At 30.9% G+C, this 16,527-nt stretch overlaps 2 protein-coding genes and 1 long non-coding RNA gene across 4 annotated transcripts in view; 2 read left to right on the top strand and 1 right to left on the bottom strand.

Annotated features, from left to right (window-relative positions):
- The window catches only part of LOC114076842, a 14,218-nt gene extending 2,167 nt beyond the window's left edge, over positions 1-12,051 (bottom strand). For both annotated transcript variants that reach the window (XR_003577890.1, XR_003577889.1), the window contains exons 1-2: positions 11,876-12,051; positions 8,161-8,307 (exon numbers count right to left, since the gene is read on the bottom strand). This is a non-coding gene — a long non-coding RNA (uncharacterized LOC114076842). The remainder of the gene's footprint in view (positions 1-8,160; positions 8,308-11,875) is intronic.
- Positions 3,463-7,286, top strand: LOC114076841 (cytochrome P450 81D1-like). The gene is made up of 2 exons (XM_027916484.1): positions 3,463-5,805; positions 6,412-7,286. The coding sequence occupies exons 1-2, from the start codon at positions 4,888-4,890 to the stop codon at positions 7,033-7,035; spliced, it is 1,542 nt and encodes a 513-aa protein (XP_027772285.1). The 5' UTR covers positions 3,463-4,887; the 3' UTR covers positions 7,036-7,286.
- Positions 8,356-11,358, top strand: LOC107017045 (isoflavone 2'-hydroxylase-like). Its single transcript, XM_027916485.1, has 2 exons — positions 8,356-10,079; positions 10,679-11,358. The coding sequence occupies exons 1-2, from the start codon at positions 9,171-9,173 to the stop codon at positions 11,300-11,302; spliced, it is 1,533 nt and encodes a 510-aa protein (XP_027772286.1). The 5' UTR covers positions 8,356-9,170; the 3' UTR covers positions 11,303-11,358.
- Positions 12,052-16,527: the final 4,476 nt, after the last annotated feature.

Below are 16,527 nucleotides of genomic sequence, written 5' to 3'. Positions count from 1 at the left end.
GGGGGGGGGGGGGGGGCAGTGGAGTAATAAGATAAACAATACTACCGGAAAAGCCAAGTGAAATCAGTTTTTCCAGCAGACCTTGATTTCAGTTGTTTCATATTAAATGGATGACGTTCCTATCGACAAGTGACAATGCACAAACAAACAATAAAGTTTTGAAGAGAGAAACTGTAAGATGTATCATATACCATATATATATAAAACGTCCAAATCAAAACGTAAAAGCAAGAAAATGTCATTGCTCCGGAAGATCCAAATAGCCTTACGTCTATCCCTGCTTCAATAACTAATCACTGACACAATCAATTCAAGGGCGGCCCTATTTCGGGGAGGTTCACTTTGTGTATCTAATTTATTTCCCTTCAATAAGGATCTACTTTAATTCCTTCTTGTTAAGCTCAGTAAGGCCAGCTAATAAAAAGAGCTAAGTCTGGACAACTAACCAAAACGATCATGGATTAAACAACTACCTGGCCTAAAAAAGACTTGTTACTTAATTTAGCTAACATAAGTTAGATGCATATCTTAATTCTTTCAATCTAGCATAGTCAAATCTAGATAAATTATCAGACATAATAGTGATCATCTTTATCCTATTTGAATGAAACAGTCTATCTCTACTTCCTACTGCTGTTCTTTGTTCTATATATCATCAAATACCATTTTATTCACAAGCTATTAAACCTTCACTCTACCTGCTAGGTAAATCTTTCCACAAAGCCTTATTTTTTAATTAAAAAAACGACTTTGTGGTGCCCAGGCCAGCTTACGTGCTTTCCACATAGCCTAAAAGCCTCAAATCATTATGGCGTGGTGATCTTTCTACCTTATGGTTATAATCCTGTCCTCCCCTTGTTTCATCACCTTGAGCAGCATAGTACTCCCTCAAATTCAATTTATTTGTCTTAGTTTGATCGGACACAAAGTTTAAAGAATGACTTGTGAATCTTGTGGTCTTCAACAACAACAAAATAGGATCTAGCCGTCTAGGGATACATAATGGTCGGGCTTAAACTAAAGATATGTATAATGTACAAAAATAACATTTAATCTTGTGATCTTAACTATATCACGTGGGCTGTTGGAACTAAAGAGTTACCAAATTTGGAAAGGAACATTCTTTTATTAAAAAGAAAATAAGACAAACAAATTGATACTGACAGAAAAATACTTATATAAAGACTGATATCATCTTTGCCAATATTTATTACTGAGTCATATCTTACATAATCAACAACATTCTCAACAAGAAAACTGAAAGAACCATAATAGTGATTTTTACTACAGGAATGAGAAACAAATCCTGAGTAATTATACAGATAACTTCATAACAAGTATTATTATGATGGTAAAAATAAAACAATTGTGATAATCAATAATCATTTTTACCAATTTGATATGCTATTTGGCAGACACCTCAGCGGAGACAATGGAGTGGACATTGGCTCATTTGCTAATTAACAATTCTCGAATAAATTAAAATTAAATCAATTTGATCAATTTTAAAATTATTAAAACAAAACCAACTTACTGTTCCTGCCTCGTGAATTATCCAAAGATTGTCGTCCGACGGTGATTAGTGTAGAATATTAACTATATACATTAAGTTTATACGTTCGATAAATATTACAATTAATTTATTAGTTAATTGTTTCGAATCTTTCGTATTCAAAATACTTTTTTAAAAATATGTTTCTTAATTATTTCTCTATTTTATTCCTTTATTCGGTTTATACCAAAGTTATTTTTAAATGGTAAAAGGGGCAAAGATATGTTCAGTTTTATTATTTAAAGTGAATATACTCCTCATTACAAAATGGTGTTTATGTACACTCGTCTTGAATAGATAGATGGTGTGTATATATCTTCTTTGTCTAACAATTAGTATATAATTATCCTTTCATTAATAGATTAAATTAAAAAAATATAACATAAAACTAATTTTTAAATTTAAAAAATATCACGGAACTTTACCAAATTAATTCATCCATTTTGTTTAACCCTCAAGACCCGACCGGAAAAACAAACTCTTTATTAGGTTCCGACTCAAACACATTTTATGAGTGAGTAGATGAGGAATTGAGTTTTTTTTTTTTTTTCATTTGGGGTTGGATTTGGATAAGGTTCGGAGGGTAAAAATATGTGCGAAGTAATTTTTAATGTTGCCTAAATTTTTTGAAATTAAAAACTAATTTTAGATTACTGTTTTTAATTCAATAAATTGAAGCCTATTAATGAAAAGGATAAAATATATGATCTTGATAGACGATTTTAAAAACATTCAATAATATTTAGGGAAAAGAGTCCTAAAAATACTCTAAAGGGTTTAGGTTTTAGAGTTAAAATATAATTCAGAATTGTTTCCTAGTTTTTTCATAGAAAAGGTATTAGTGAACATCTTTTTATCAACACATTAACTATTATTATCACTTTCAAACAATCCTATTTAAATATGTACCAAGTACTTATAAAAAAAAAGTTTCAGATTATCAACTATTTACAACCAACTAATCAAAATTCTTTCTATTCACTAAAATAAATTAATTTATTTGGTTAATTAACCTTCAAAGCTAACTGATAATCATAAAATTACTCTAATTTTTTATCTGTCTATTCGAAGTATTGCCGGCCAACCCTATATTTAGCAAACTTCTGTATTCTGACTAATCAAGAAAATAAATTACATAAGCAAACTTCTGTATTCTGACTAATCAAGAAAATAAATTACAATTTCTATTCCAGGTATGAAAAGACGAGGTCGTTTGGTATGTGGACTGATTGATTATAGTTTTAAAATTATAATTTCAAAACTAATTTATTCAATTAAATACAATATAAATTTATCTTCATCCTTATAAATCCTAGCCAACCAACTAAGATTCCCCACTCAATATTGACAAAACAACATAAAAATTCTAACAATCATGTCATCACATAAACCAATACAGAAGAAGTTAAGCCACCCATGACCAAATGATCATATCAGTACAATGAGAAAAATAATAATAACAAACCTTAGTCCTTATTCCAACTTTATAAAAATACGCAAATAGATTTATAATTCATTTTTCTTGTAAATAATACTTGAAATCAACGCTAGCAAGTTAGTAATCATCAACTATTCACAAAAGTAGTCTACTCAATAGTTTGCATTAAACTTATTAGCTCCTTATACTTTCTCCTTGTATTAATTTAACTTGGTAGCCTTTTTTTTTTTTTTTTTGCGTTCCTTTTATTTGACATGATCGCTTGATTGAGATGTAATGTGAGGATTATTTTAACCCTCAATTAAAAAATAAACCCTTTCCTACCAAATATATCGCTAAACCAACTAATTTATCATATGATAAAAATATACACTATATAGAATATACACATTATATAGATATGTATGTTATAAGTATACTACATGTATGTTTGGTGCAAAAATATTTTTTTGCATAATATATAAATTAGATGACTGAATAATTCAGGCCAGTGTAACTTTCACATAATGCAAAATGAGCAGGGGTTGGGGGTAGGGGTGGGGTGGGGAAGAAACAAGTTGACTTTAATTTTTTTCACTGTTGTGTATGAATATTATGAATATTGACAAATTGACATTTATTACTAGTGACTAGTGATGTTAGGGGTCCCTACCATGTTAACTCAAAGCTAAATCGACTAAGGACTTATTTTTCTTTTTCAATCACGTAACTCGTATGATGCATGCTTCCTTCAAATAATTTAGTAGAAAAAATGGAACAAAATAGAAATAAAATACAATAAATACAGGAAAAGGACAAGTGCGTTTGCTTTTCAACTATACTAGATTTCTGCAGTACCATATTTATTAAATAGATTAGGTTCCTGTATATCAACCAGTAACAATACACAAACAAACAACCTACGTTTAAAGAAGAAAACGTAAGCTGTATCAAATATATATATATATATATAATACACTATTACAACGTTGAAATCAAGATGCAGAAGCAAGTAGACTAACCATGGCCTACCAGTCAATAAAACAGATGATAACTAAGAAAAACTAGAGGATTAAATTCCAATCGAAAAAGAAATTAGGTGATTTATTTCCATCACATGTATTGATGGAAGCCAAGGAAGGTAGCAATCGTGAAGTCAATAATTTCATCAAGAATATGTGTAGTTTGGGACCGTTAATCCAAACATCAGAGAAAAATTATAAAATATTTCATTTAAACCAACTTCAAACATGGACTATGCCAACTAAATAATTGTCTGAAGTGTTTAAGACTGTTAGGTCAAACATCATATACTATGCTGAAATGTGTGCAAATATACCATAACACTTTGATCATATGTGAATGAAGTTCAATCATTCCAACAAACATTCAACTTTGAGTATGTCTAAAAATGTTCTCGAAATGGATAAATTTGCAAAAAAAAAAAAAAAGGTTCGCCTATGACTTAAATAGTGGTCCCAAAATCGGATATTCGTATACTTCAGCACAAGCTGTGTGTAAACTAACGTTAGAAAATATTAAATTCAATTAGGGGCCATTGCTCCAAGAAAATAAATTAGAGTAAATCCAGAAAAATTGCGTCTTGCCATTCGTCATCAATCATCAATTGCCTAAATAAATTCAAAGGTCCTCTTTATTGGATGTTTAATTTGTTAGTATTTAATTCCTTCTTGTTTGTTTACAAGGATAACTTTCTATAAATAATAAATTTCTACAACTAACCTACATTATTAGGGATTAAACAAATACCTATAGCCAGCAAGATACTTCTTGTTTAATTTAGAGTACAAAGTCAAGATCTAATTATACTTATTTATTCTTGTCTAAGCTGTTAAGATCTTAATCCAAGCTAATAAAACTAGATAATTATCAGACATAATACTAATTCTGATCAACCATGGACAGTCTTTATTTGTATTTCCCAGTTCTCTTCTTTGTTCTTTATATCATCAGCTATCATTTTCTTCACAAGCTACAAAATCTTCCCCCTAGCCCATTTCCAGTACTACCTTTTATTGGCCATCTCTACTTATTGGGTAAACCTTTCCATAGAGCTTTATTCAAAGTCTCGAATCGTTATGGTTCAGTAGTGTTTCTTCAATTTGGCTCTCGTCCTGTCCTCCTTGTTTCATCACCTTCAGCAGCGGAAGAATGTTTTACTAAAAATGATATCATCTTTGCCAATCGTCCTGATTTCCTTAGTGGTAAGCATTTCGGGTACAATTTTACTAGCCTTGCCTGGTCTTCCTATGGAGAGCACTGGAGAAATCTTCGAAGAATTTCCTCTATTGAAGTTTTATCTTCCTATAGAATCCAGACACTATCTAGCATCCGTTCTGATGAAATAAATTACCTGATTCGTAGACTCTTTAGAGTCTCCATAGAGAGTTCGGAAAAAATTGTGGAGATTAAATCATCGCTTTTTAACTTCACATTCAATGTGCTATCGAGAATGATTGCAGGGAAAAGGTACTATGGAGAGAAAGTAGAGAACTCAAAAGAAGCTAAGCTTTTCCAGGATATATCAAAGGCTACAATAACAACAATTCCAAAGGCTAATATTTTGGATTTCTTGCCATTTATGAGGTGGTTTGGTTTGCATGATGTAGAGGAGAAGATGATGGAACTACAGAAGAAGAGAGATAACTTTATGCAAAAGGAAATAGACGAGCATCGTCGATTAAAGACCAACGGTTCTTTTCCTTCAGCAGAGGTTGTGGCAGGGAAGAAGAAAACTATCATGGAAGTTTTGTTAGATTTACAGAAAACAGACCCCGAATACTACACAGATGAAACAATTAGAAGCCTAATGTTGGTAAGACTATCAGACATGATCTATATGTTTTGTTTTTATTTTTATTCCTGAAGATCCACCACAGAAGATTATTTTCATCGTTTTCTTTGCTTGTGTTATCTAGAGTTTATACTATGTTAAGCTTCAATGGAACTGGACACAAATTGGTATATTCCTAGTGTTTTTAATAAAAAGACATGCTTAGATGAATCTAAAATGTTCCATACTAACATTGATATATACTCCCTTTTGTTTCTATTTGTTTGTATTACTTTTCTTTTTAGTTTGTTTCGAAAAAAAATGTTTATTTCCTGATTTGACAACACTTTAATCTGAACATCCCTTAAACTACATGATTCAAAAGTCTTATTTACTTTCTTTAACTCTGTGTCAAGTCAAACTAAGACAAACAAATTGAAATGGAGGGAGTAACTGTATAGGCAGGTGACATTGACTTTTTTGATTACTTGTATATTTCCTACCTACCCTGGTTCTAGATCTTGAAATGAAAGCTATATATGGAACTTTCAAAATCATTGACCCTATTGAGTGTCTTTACTTCTGTGTATATCTACTGTTCCTTCAAAGGTTGTTGACTAATTTATACACTGTTTGTTATGCATGCAGGTCCTACTCCAAGCTGGATCAGATACTTCAGCTGTAACACTAGAATGGGCTTTTTCACACTTGCTTGACAATCCAGAAATTTTAAAGACAGCACAGACGGAAATTGACAATAAGGTTGGACAAGACCGCCTAATTGATGAATCCGATTTGGCTCAGCTTCCTTACATCCGATGCATCATCAATGAGACATTGCGGATGCATCCAGCAGCCCCTTTACTTGTGCCTCACCTTTCATCAGAAGAGTGCAAGGTTGCAGGCTATCGAGTTCCGCGTGGAACAGTCCTATTAGTGAATGCATGGGGGATACATCATGACCCTAAGGTATGGAAGGAGCCACAAAAGTTCAATCCTGATAGATTTTTAGGATTTGAAGGTGTCAAAGAGGGCTGCAAGTTTATTCCATTTGGATCAGGAAGGAGGGGTTGCCCTGGGGAGAACCTAGCAATTCATGTCATTGGATTGGCACTAGGCTCACTTCTTCAATGCTTTGAGTGGGATAAACCCAATAGGGAGATCATCGATATGAGTGAAGGCACTGGATTCACACTTTCACCAAAGGTTCAGCCGCTATTGGCAAAATGTTCTCCACGACCACACATGGTTAAACTTCTTTCTGAAATCTGATCCTAAACAAGATTCTAATAATGTATGCCATTACTTCCACATGAATAACTTAGAAAGTTTAAGATCCAATTTTCTTATTCTGTCACTCAGCGATGAAACCTTATAATATTAAGTACAAAAAACAAAGAGGAATCGTGAGGGAAGAAGAGCAAATCATTTTTTGAAGCAAGAATATAGCAAAGCATAAGGAATACGTCATAGCATAAGTTCCATAATGGTGACTATATTACTGCAGATGATTCAGTTGTTAACAGAGCATATTGATTCTTGGAGCTAACATTATAACCCAAGCTTTCATCAAACAGATAGTATGCATGTTTAAACTCACAACTCGTATCAGATTATCAATAATAGCAAAGCTTCTCTAATATCAAGGGCCCATTATTAGAAGGTAATCTGTGACTGTAACCTTGAACAGTCATTAGTTTAGAGAGTTAGAACTAATATGGTCACATAACAAAATTATATTATCTCAGAAAGTCATTTTCTTTATTGAAAAACATTGGAATAATCAAGAAGAGATGTGACTTTATGAGATAATAACAATGAGTTGAGTGATTATGTAGGAAATGAACTCTCTAAATACAACAGTAACCAAAAGGAAAGTAGCAATTTATAGTGCATCTTGGAGCACAAATAACAAAAGCTTTTTTTACGCGGTTAACAGGAAAGCAATTCAAATTTGAAGTCACGAATTGAATTATAATTAAATCACTTTGGGTCGCTTACCAATGTCAATGACTGATGATTACACAATTCGAACATTTAACGAAATTAGAGTTATAACTTCTTCGGCACTACCTGTCCCCTTAGAAGTTAGAGTCATGACATAATAATTAGAGTTATAACTTCTTCGGTACTATACCATCCCCTTCGAATAATGCAGACAAATTATAAAGTATAATCAATATCTTAGAGTGAAAATAACGAAAACCAAAATTAAGTTGAGCAAAGGTAAACCCCAGGCGTTTCCACAAGAATTTCAAATAAATTCATTGAACTTCACCAACATGACTCATAAGACTCATAAATTCATTGAGGTCAAGAAGGTATCAGCACTCGAACACACATATATGGAGAGAATCTGAAAATGAAGATGTATAATGGAAGTGAAACTGAACTTACTTTGATCAGAATGTGAAGGCCTTGTTCATACTCCTATTGTTGGATTTGGCAATTGAGCAAAAGGAAGAAAATTGTGCTTCTGAGTTCCCGATTCATTGACAACCTATTCAATAAATTGTGCTTCTGAGTTCCCGATTCATTGACGACCTATTCAATTTTCCAGATCTCTTCCGTTTAGCTATTGTTGTTTGAAAATTAGAGTATTTAAGATGATGTTTCAACATTTTGGATCTATTGTTTTATGGGTTTCAATGATGAAAAAAATTACCTAACTAAGCAAACATGCTACTATAACTATTTAACCACAGAGTATCACTTTCATAAACTATTCAGTTCTGATTTTGGTTTAATTTTACTTGGGGACAATGTTTACATGCCTAGAAATAATGATTGATATGTATCTGTGTATAGATACACTTAATACATCAGTCCATATTTGATATTGGTAATTTGATGAATGTATAAGTGCATATTTGATACCAGGTACACATATCTAAGCACGGATACATCAATGTATATTTGATACTTGATACTTGATACATGAAATTGGATGAAACTGATAAAGGATACACCAGATAAAATTGATATTGGATGCATTGATGATATTGATATTGAATACATATACGCTGCATATATTAATGCATATTTGATACCGGACAAATGAACCTAAATTAGAGTACATCCAGAAAAATTATGTCTTGTCATTCGTCATCAATCTTCAATTGCCTAAATAAATTCTAAGGTCCTGTTTATTGGATGTTTACTTGTTAGTATTTAATTCCTTCCTGTTTGATTACAAGGATAACTTTTCTATAAATAATAAATTTCTACAACTAACCTACATTATTAAGGATTAAACAAATACCTAGCCAAGAAATATTGATCAATTTAGATTACAAAATCAAGACTTGATGACACTTATTTATTCTTGTTCTAAACTGCAAAGATCTTCATACAAGTATAATAAAACTAGATAATTATCAGAAATAATACTACAATTCTGATCATCCATGGACAGTCTTTGTCTGTATTTCCCAGTTCTGTTCCTTGTTCTTTATATCATAAGCCACCAATTTCTTGACAAGATACAAAACCTTCCACCTAGCCCATTTCCAGCACTCCCTTTCATTGGCCATCTCTACTTATTGAGTAGACCTTTCCATAGGGCTTTATTCAAAGTCTCGAATCATTACGGTTCAGTAGTGTTTCTTCAATTTGGCTCTCGGCCTGTCCTCCTTGTTTCATCACCTTTAGTAGCAGAAGAATGTTTTACTAAAAATGATATCATCTTTGCCAATCGTCCTGATTTTCTCAGTGGTAAGTATTTCGGGTACAATTTTACTAGCCTCGCTTGGTCTTCTTATGGAGAGCACTGGAGAAATCTTCGAAGAATTTCCACTCTTGAAGTTTTATCTTCCTATAGAATTCAGACACTATCAATCATCCGTTCTGATGAAATAAACTACCTGATTCGCAGACTCTTTAGAGTCTCCATAGAGAGTTCAGAAATAATTGTGGAGATGAAATCATCTCTTTTTAACTTCACGTTCAACGTGATATCAAGAATGATTGCAGGGAAAAGATACTATGGGGGGAACTCAAAAGAAGCTATGCTATTCCAGGATATATCAAAGGATACAATAAACACTGCTCCAAAGGCTAATATTTTGGATTTCTTGCCATTTATGAGGTGGTTTGGATTGCATAGTGTTGAGGAAAAGATGATGGAACTACAGAAGAAGAGAGATAACTTTATGCGAAAGGAAATAGACGAGCATAGTCGATTAAAGAGCAGTGGTTCTTTTCCTTCAGCAGAGGTTGTCGCAGGGAAGAAGAAAACTATAATGGAAGTTTTGTTAGATTTACAGAAAACAGACCCCAAATACTACACAGATAAAATGATTAGAAACCTACTGCTGGTAAGACTATCAGACATCTATATTTTTTCTTTTTGTACATGAAGATTGTCTTCATTGTTGTCTTTGCTTGTGTTATCTTGAGTTAATATTATGTTAAGCTTCAGATGGAACTTGATACAAATTGGTAAACTGCTGGGGTTTCTTGATAAAAAGACATGATTAGATGAATCTAAATGCTTCCGTACCAAGATTGATATATACTCCTTCTGTTTCAATTTGTTTGTATTACTTCTCTTTTTTATTTAAAAAAGAGTGTCTTTTTCCTAATTTGACAGCTCGTAAATTTCAACATGCCACATTACGTCATATTTAGACCACAAGATTCAAAAGTCTTCTTTACTTTCTTTCACTCTCTGTCAAGTCAAACCAGTACAAATAAATTGAAACGGGAGGGAGTACATAGTATAGGCAGGTGATGTTGACTATTATAATTCTACTTACATATGCACTACCCTACCCTGATATAGATCTTGAGAAGAAAGCTATATTTGAACTACCAAAATCATTGACCCTACAGAGTGTCTTTGCTTCTGTCTATATCTACTGTTCCTTTAAATGTTGTTGACTAGTTTATGCACTCTGTTTTATAATGCATGCAGATCCTACTCCAAGCTGGATCAGATACTTCAGCAATAACATTAGAATGGGCTTTTTCACGCTTGCTTGACAATCCAGAAATTTTAAAGACGGCACAAACTGAAATTGACAATCAGGTTGGACAAGACCGCCTGATTGATGAATCCGATTTGGCTCAACTTCCTTACATCAGATGCATTATCAATGAGACATTGCGGATGCATCCAGCAGCCCGTTTACTTTTGCCTCACCTTTCATCAGAAGAGTGCAAAGTCTCAGGATATCGAGTTCCGCGTGGAACAATCCTATTAGTGAATGCATGGGGGATACATCATGACCCTAAGGCATGGGAGGATCCAGAAAAGTTCAACCCTGATAGATTTATAGGCTTTGACAGTGTCAAAGAGGGCTGCAAGTTTATTCCGTTTGGATCAGGAAGGAGGGGTTGCCCTGGTGAGAACCTAGCAATTCATGTCATTGGATTGGCACTAGGTTCACTTCTTCAATGCTTTGAGTGGGATAAGCCCAATAGTGAGATCATAGATATGAGCGAAGGCACTGGATTCACAATTTCACCAAAGGTTCAGCCGCTGTTAGCAAAATGTTCTCCACGACCACACATGGTTAAACTTCTTTCTGAAATATGAGAATCTAATAATGTACGCCATCATAATTCCACATGAATAACTATGTATTTTTAAGATCCAATTTTCTTACTCTATCATTTAGCAACGAAACCTTATAATAACAATTACGAAAAACAAAAAAGGAATCGTGCAAATAAGAAGAGGTGCAAATCATTTTTTAAACAAGATATAGCAAAGCATAAGGAACACCAGAGGATTCAGTTGCTAACAGAGCATATTGATCCTTAGAGCTTGCATTATCGCCCGAACTTTCATCAAACAGATAGTATGCATGTATAACACTAACCAACTAGCATCATTATCAATAATCGCAAAGCGTCTCTAATATCACAGTGCAATCCGCAATGAAACTTTGAATAGTCGATTCTAGTTTAGAGAGTTCGATTTCTCGTATCAGGGTCACTCAACTAATACTTATTATCTCATAAACTCATTTCAAATAAAATTCATCAACATAACTCATAATAAGAAACACAAATTCATTTAGGTCTATAACGTATAATCAGTTCAACACAAGCATATATGGACAGAATTCGAAAACGAAGATGTATAATGCAAGTGAATTGAACTTACTTTGATCACGAAATTTATATTCCTATTGTAGGATTTGGCGATTGGGCAGAACGAAGAGATATTCGACGCCGACGGGAGGTTTGCCGTTTGTGCTTCTGAGGTGCAACATTTTTCGGCAACTCTAAAATTTGATCATTTGCATAAATTTCTTTCTTTTTAGGTTTTTGATTTAAAAAAAATATATTCCCAGTTATAATGTTTTGGATGTTTTTATGGGTTGAATAATTGACTCTTAATTTGAAATCAATATGATTTTACCAAGGCATAATACATAAATATATTTTTTAAATTCACTTTAAATTATATTTATACTTTTTAACTTTGGATATGCATAAGTAAATATTTAAATTCGTATAAAGTTGAACAAATAAACACACATGTCCTACGGGTCATTCTACATGTCATTTCTCATCTTACGTGGTGTCCTATGTGTATTTTGTCATGTAACACTCATGTGTTTATTTTATTTAAAGTTGGATAGTTAAAGTGCTTCTTTGTGCATTATGAAAGTTAAAGGTCAAAGTTAAAATTTGAAGTCAAATTTAGAATTCAATATATGTTTTATGCCTTTTATGAATGTGTTTTTTTTTTATAGAATTTTGTTCCAAAGCAGAAAATACGCACACAAATATCTTAATTTTAGGCTTTCTAAGTAAATAAAGAAAGTAAATTTGCACAAATTACCTTTTTTGATGCCACACTTTCATTATTGTTTTTTAAAAAAATTTATTAACTTAACTAGTAAAAATTACTCGAACTTCACGCGTGAATTTAATATCGTGAAATTTATAAAATAATATTTAAAATTTATCAATCATTAATAATGTTAAGGAAAATGAAAAATTATTATATCTTATTATTTATTTTTAATAACATAAGCATAAATTAATGATTGTAAAAACACATAGCAGGATCTATAAAATAAATAATGATGTCAGTGACTAGTTAGCCACTCAAGGGGAGCAAAATACACACATATTTAGTTGTGAAGAAGAAGAAGAGGAGGAAGAGGTTCAGAATTTTCGTTATTTTAAAATGAGAGGAAATCTCTCTATTTAAAGACAACAAAGGATAATGTGAATTGATGATTATTGTGCCTTATCAGAAAGGTTACAACTATTTGGAAAAGTTGCAACTCTTCGGAAAGGTTACAACGTTTTATGAAAGTCACAATTTTTTGTAAAAGTCGCAAATATTTATTAAAAAATCGCAATTTTTCATAAAAGTCATTGAGTTTATGAAAGTCGCAACTCTTAATTAATTCACAACTTTTCATGAAAGAGAATGAATAATTTTATAAATATAAAAAAAAATTTAATTTGTGATAACACCACATATGCGAGCTTAAGATTTTCTTTTGTACTTCTTAACTAATTGAAGACATAATTTAAAATGCGGCCCAACAAAAAGTACTATGGGAATTTGAAAAATAAATCTAGCAATAGATCTAGACTTGCATTAGAATAACAAAAATATAATTTTTTTAAAGAAGATGAGATTGGATAGGATCAAAATGTCATGATGGACAAGGAGAATAACAAATAAAGCCAGATAACAAGTGGAGTGAAAAACTTTGAATGATCTAATGGTGCTGCTTTAAGATGCCACCATTTCAGTTTCATGGTTAAAATAGAACCATCTACTCATCAATCTTGGATAAATTTGTGTATGTGGGGGCAAAAGAATGTTTCTCATGCTAAAAATGGTGTGACCAAGTTAGAAAAAGGCCCAAAAGTTCTGATCCCTCTTTGGTTCTTATTTACATGTCGTTCATATTAAATATAAATATTTTTTAATTCTTATTATTTCATCAATGCATAATCTTCTATTTTATCTTTGAGAGTTACTAACTTTGAAAGTATGAATTTAAATAAGAAAGCTAAATAATTTATTTCTTATTCTTTGATCAAATTAATTGATTAAAACAAATTAATTCATGTTCATTTATTAAAAAATTGACTTCAAAGAAACACTAAGTAAATATATAATGATAAACTTACATAATTTTTAAAAAAAATATGAAACTTTAAATAATGACAACTAAATATGAACGGAGGGAGTAATGTCGCTCGTGTATCTTAGACTTGTGGCATTTGATATAGCAAGAAATGGTACTTTAATACTATATTTTCTTTTTTACTAGTAATTAGTTTGATATGTTTTATTTGAGCTGATGATCTATTATATAAACATTCTCTTATTTCATGAGATAGGAATAAAATAAACAGATGTGGAGTGTGGACTCAAATATGAAGACAATGAGTGCACCACTAAAGGCATATCAATGTTAGTTAAACACCCCACCATTTAATTAAAAAGGGAAAACAATGTATTTAGTGAGAATTAATTAGTAGATCGTTAGGTAAATAACTTAATATTCAATCAAATGTATCATTTATTCTTTTTGTAATATGTGTGTCAATCGATAACATTATATTAATTTTATTTAAAAATATATTTACATAAAATACCTACTTTTACGAAGAGATCAAACATTCATATATATGTGCCTTTTAAGTTAGTACATATAGGTGTACATCACCGGTGGCGGAGCCATCTAATGGTCAGAGTTCCATCCGAACCCTCTGGGCAGGAAAATTATATTATTTATATGATTAAAATAATTTCTTAAATATATAGTAAATGTCGAACCTTCTTCAACTATTTCATATGTCTACTTCTTTCAATTTTGAACCCCTTATTAAAAATTCTGACTCGAGCATTATTAAAACCACTCTTCCCGCTACTTCTTCGGAAAGTGAGATGACTAGTTAGTTGATGCTCTAGAAAACAAAAGCAGGAATATTTGAACAGAATAAGTATAATGCCTTCTTGCTTTCGTTTTACAATTGGAAAAAAAAAAAAAAGCTTTTGAAGACCATAGAACTACATTTTGATAATATTGAGTATATGACATAAAATTCTATTATGATATGTCCCTCATACTTTTGTGCATTCATACGTTTTCCTTTTTTTCCCCCTAAACGACGCAATTATTTGCGTAATGAATTACGCAATTCGATTGTATCCTTATATTTTCAAAAGTCTATACAATCAGATCCATTTTTCATGATTTTTTTTTATTCACACATGATAATTGATATTTTGTGATTTAAATTTTGAGCATGCAAATTAAGCTGAGTTATATTTAGGATTTTGGAAACATGAGTAACCAAAAAAAACGTTAAGATACAAATTTGAACGGTTTGACTTTTAGGTTTTTAGTGTGAATAGTTTAAATTTTAAAAATTAAAGGTCTAAAATATTTACTTCTACTAGTATTTTTTTTTTTTAAAAAAAATGATATACACATTTGATTGTATTATGTAAATTTTTTAGGATTTTTTTATGTACGCTCTTGAACTTTTAAAGATTAATCAAAAAAATTAGTTCAAACGCCAAAAGTGTTAGCGATAATCATTTGGAGAGGTATTGCTTAAAATATATATAATATAAGATATAAATTTATATCCCAATTAAAGAAATACACCAAATTATCATATGATACTTTGAAACTGAATTCACACATTTATATTTAATAATTTTTTAAAAATATGACACTACTATATATGATTTAGAGAGGGAAGCATGGATTTAAGTGAACCCGTAGAACTCCCTCTAGATACACACATGGAATTAAGACCCAACTTATAATTAAAAATAAGGTAGATTTAGAAACGAAAATAAAAAATTTATTATAATTCAATGATTTAAAAAGCTAAAATTATACGATACGTGACTAGTAGATTTAAAAACGAAAATAAAAAATTTATTATAAGCCAATGATTTAAAAAGCTAAAATTATACGTTACTTAGTCACGATTAAAGAAGATTTTGTCATACATTATGTAAATAATAAATATCACCAAAAAAAATACACAATTCACGTATAATATTTATCCACTTTAATTAGGTCGTAATGCGATATTATTCTCTGTTCTTCTAAATAAATCGTTCTTTTATTATTTATACGAAGTTATTAACAGAAAAAACAAAATAATCTGTCTATTTCTTTGCACTAAAGATGAATCCACTTCGAGAAAAGGATTTTAATAAATTATTGATTGCATTAAAGATACTTCTAATGCTTTAATAAAGAAAACTTGTACTAACCGCATTCTATTTTATTTGTCACATTTCGAAATTTAAAAGTTAAATAAATTTATTTTTAATCGTAAATCATAAATTTATTATAGATCTTACAAATATTTTGAATTATAAATTATTACGAATTGTAGTACTTTTTATGTAGTTTATAAATAAATAAATTTCATTTTAAAAAAATTAAAGATTCCATGCACAAATTTCTGATCAAACTTAATCTGTTTGACTCTCAAAACATAAAAGTTATCATATAAATTGAGACAGAGAAAATAACTAGCGTGAATTAAAAAGTGAGATGAGCATAATCGCTTTAATCTTAATTAGATTTTTCGATTTTGAATCTATAATCTCAAAACATAAAAGTTATCGTATAAATTGAGACAGAGAAAATAACTAGCGTGAATTAAAAAGTGATATGAGCATAATCGCTTTAATCTTAATTAGATTTTTCGATTTTGAATCTATAATGATAAAATTCTTTTGTTAGGAGTGTAATAATTTTATAAATAAACTTTATAATTTATATATTTAAATTTAATCAATTTTTT

This window comes from Solanum pennellii, chromosome 4 (assembly GCF_001406875.1).
Source record: "Solanum pennellii chromosome 4, SPENNV200".
In the NCBI taxonomy this organism is placed as follows: domain Eukaryota; kingdom Viridiplantae; phylum Streptophyta; class Magnoliopsida; order Solanales; family Solanaceae; genus Solanum; species Solanum pennellii.
This window is presented reverse-complemented; position numbering and strand designations above follow the sequence as displayed.

Excerpts from the sequence above, each read along its gene's own strand:
- LOC114076841 (XM_027916484.1), top strand. The coding sequence starts at position 4,888 with ATGGACAGTCTTTATTTGTATTTCCCAGTTCTCTTCTTTGTTCTTTAT. Across the intron at positions 5,806-6,411 it reads CAATTAGAAGCCTAATGTTG|GTCCTACTCCAAGCTGGATC; the intron begins GTAAGACTATCA and ends TTATGCATGCAG.
- LOC107017045 (XM_027916485.1), top strand. The coding sequence starts at position 9,171 with ATGGACAGTCTTTGTCTGTATTTCCCAGTTCTGTTCCTTGTTCTTTAT. Across the intron at positions 10,080-10,678 it reads TGATTAGAAACCTACTGCTG|ATCCTACTCCAAGCTGGATC; the intron begins GTAAGACTATCA and ends TAATGCATGCAG.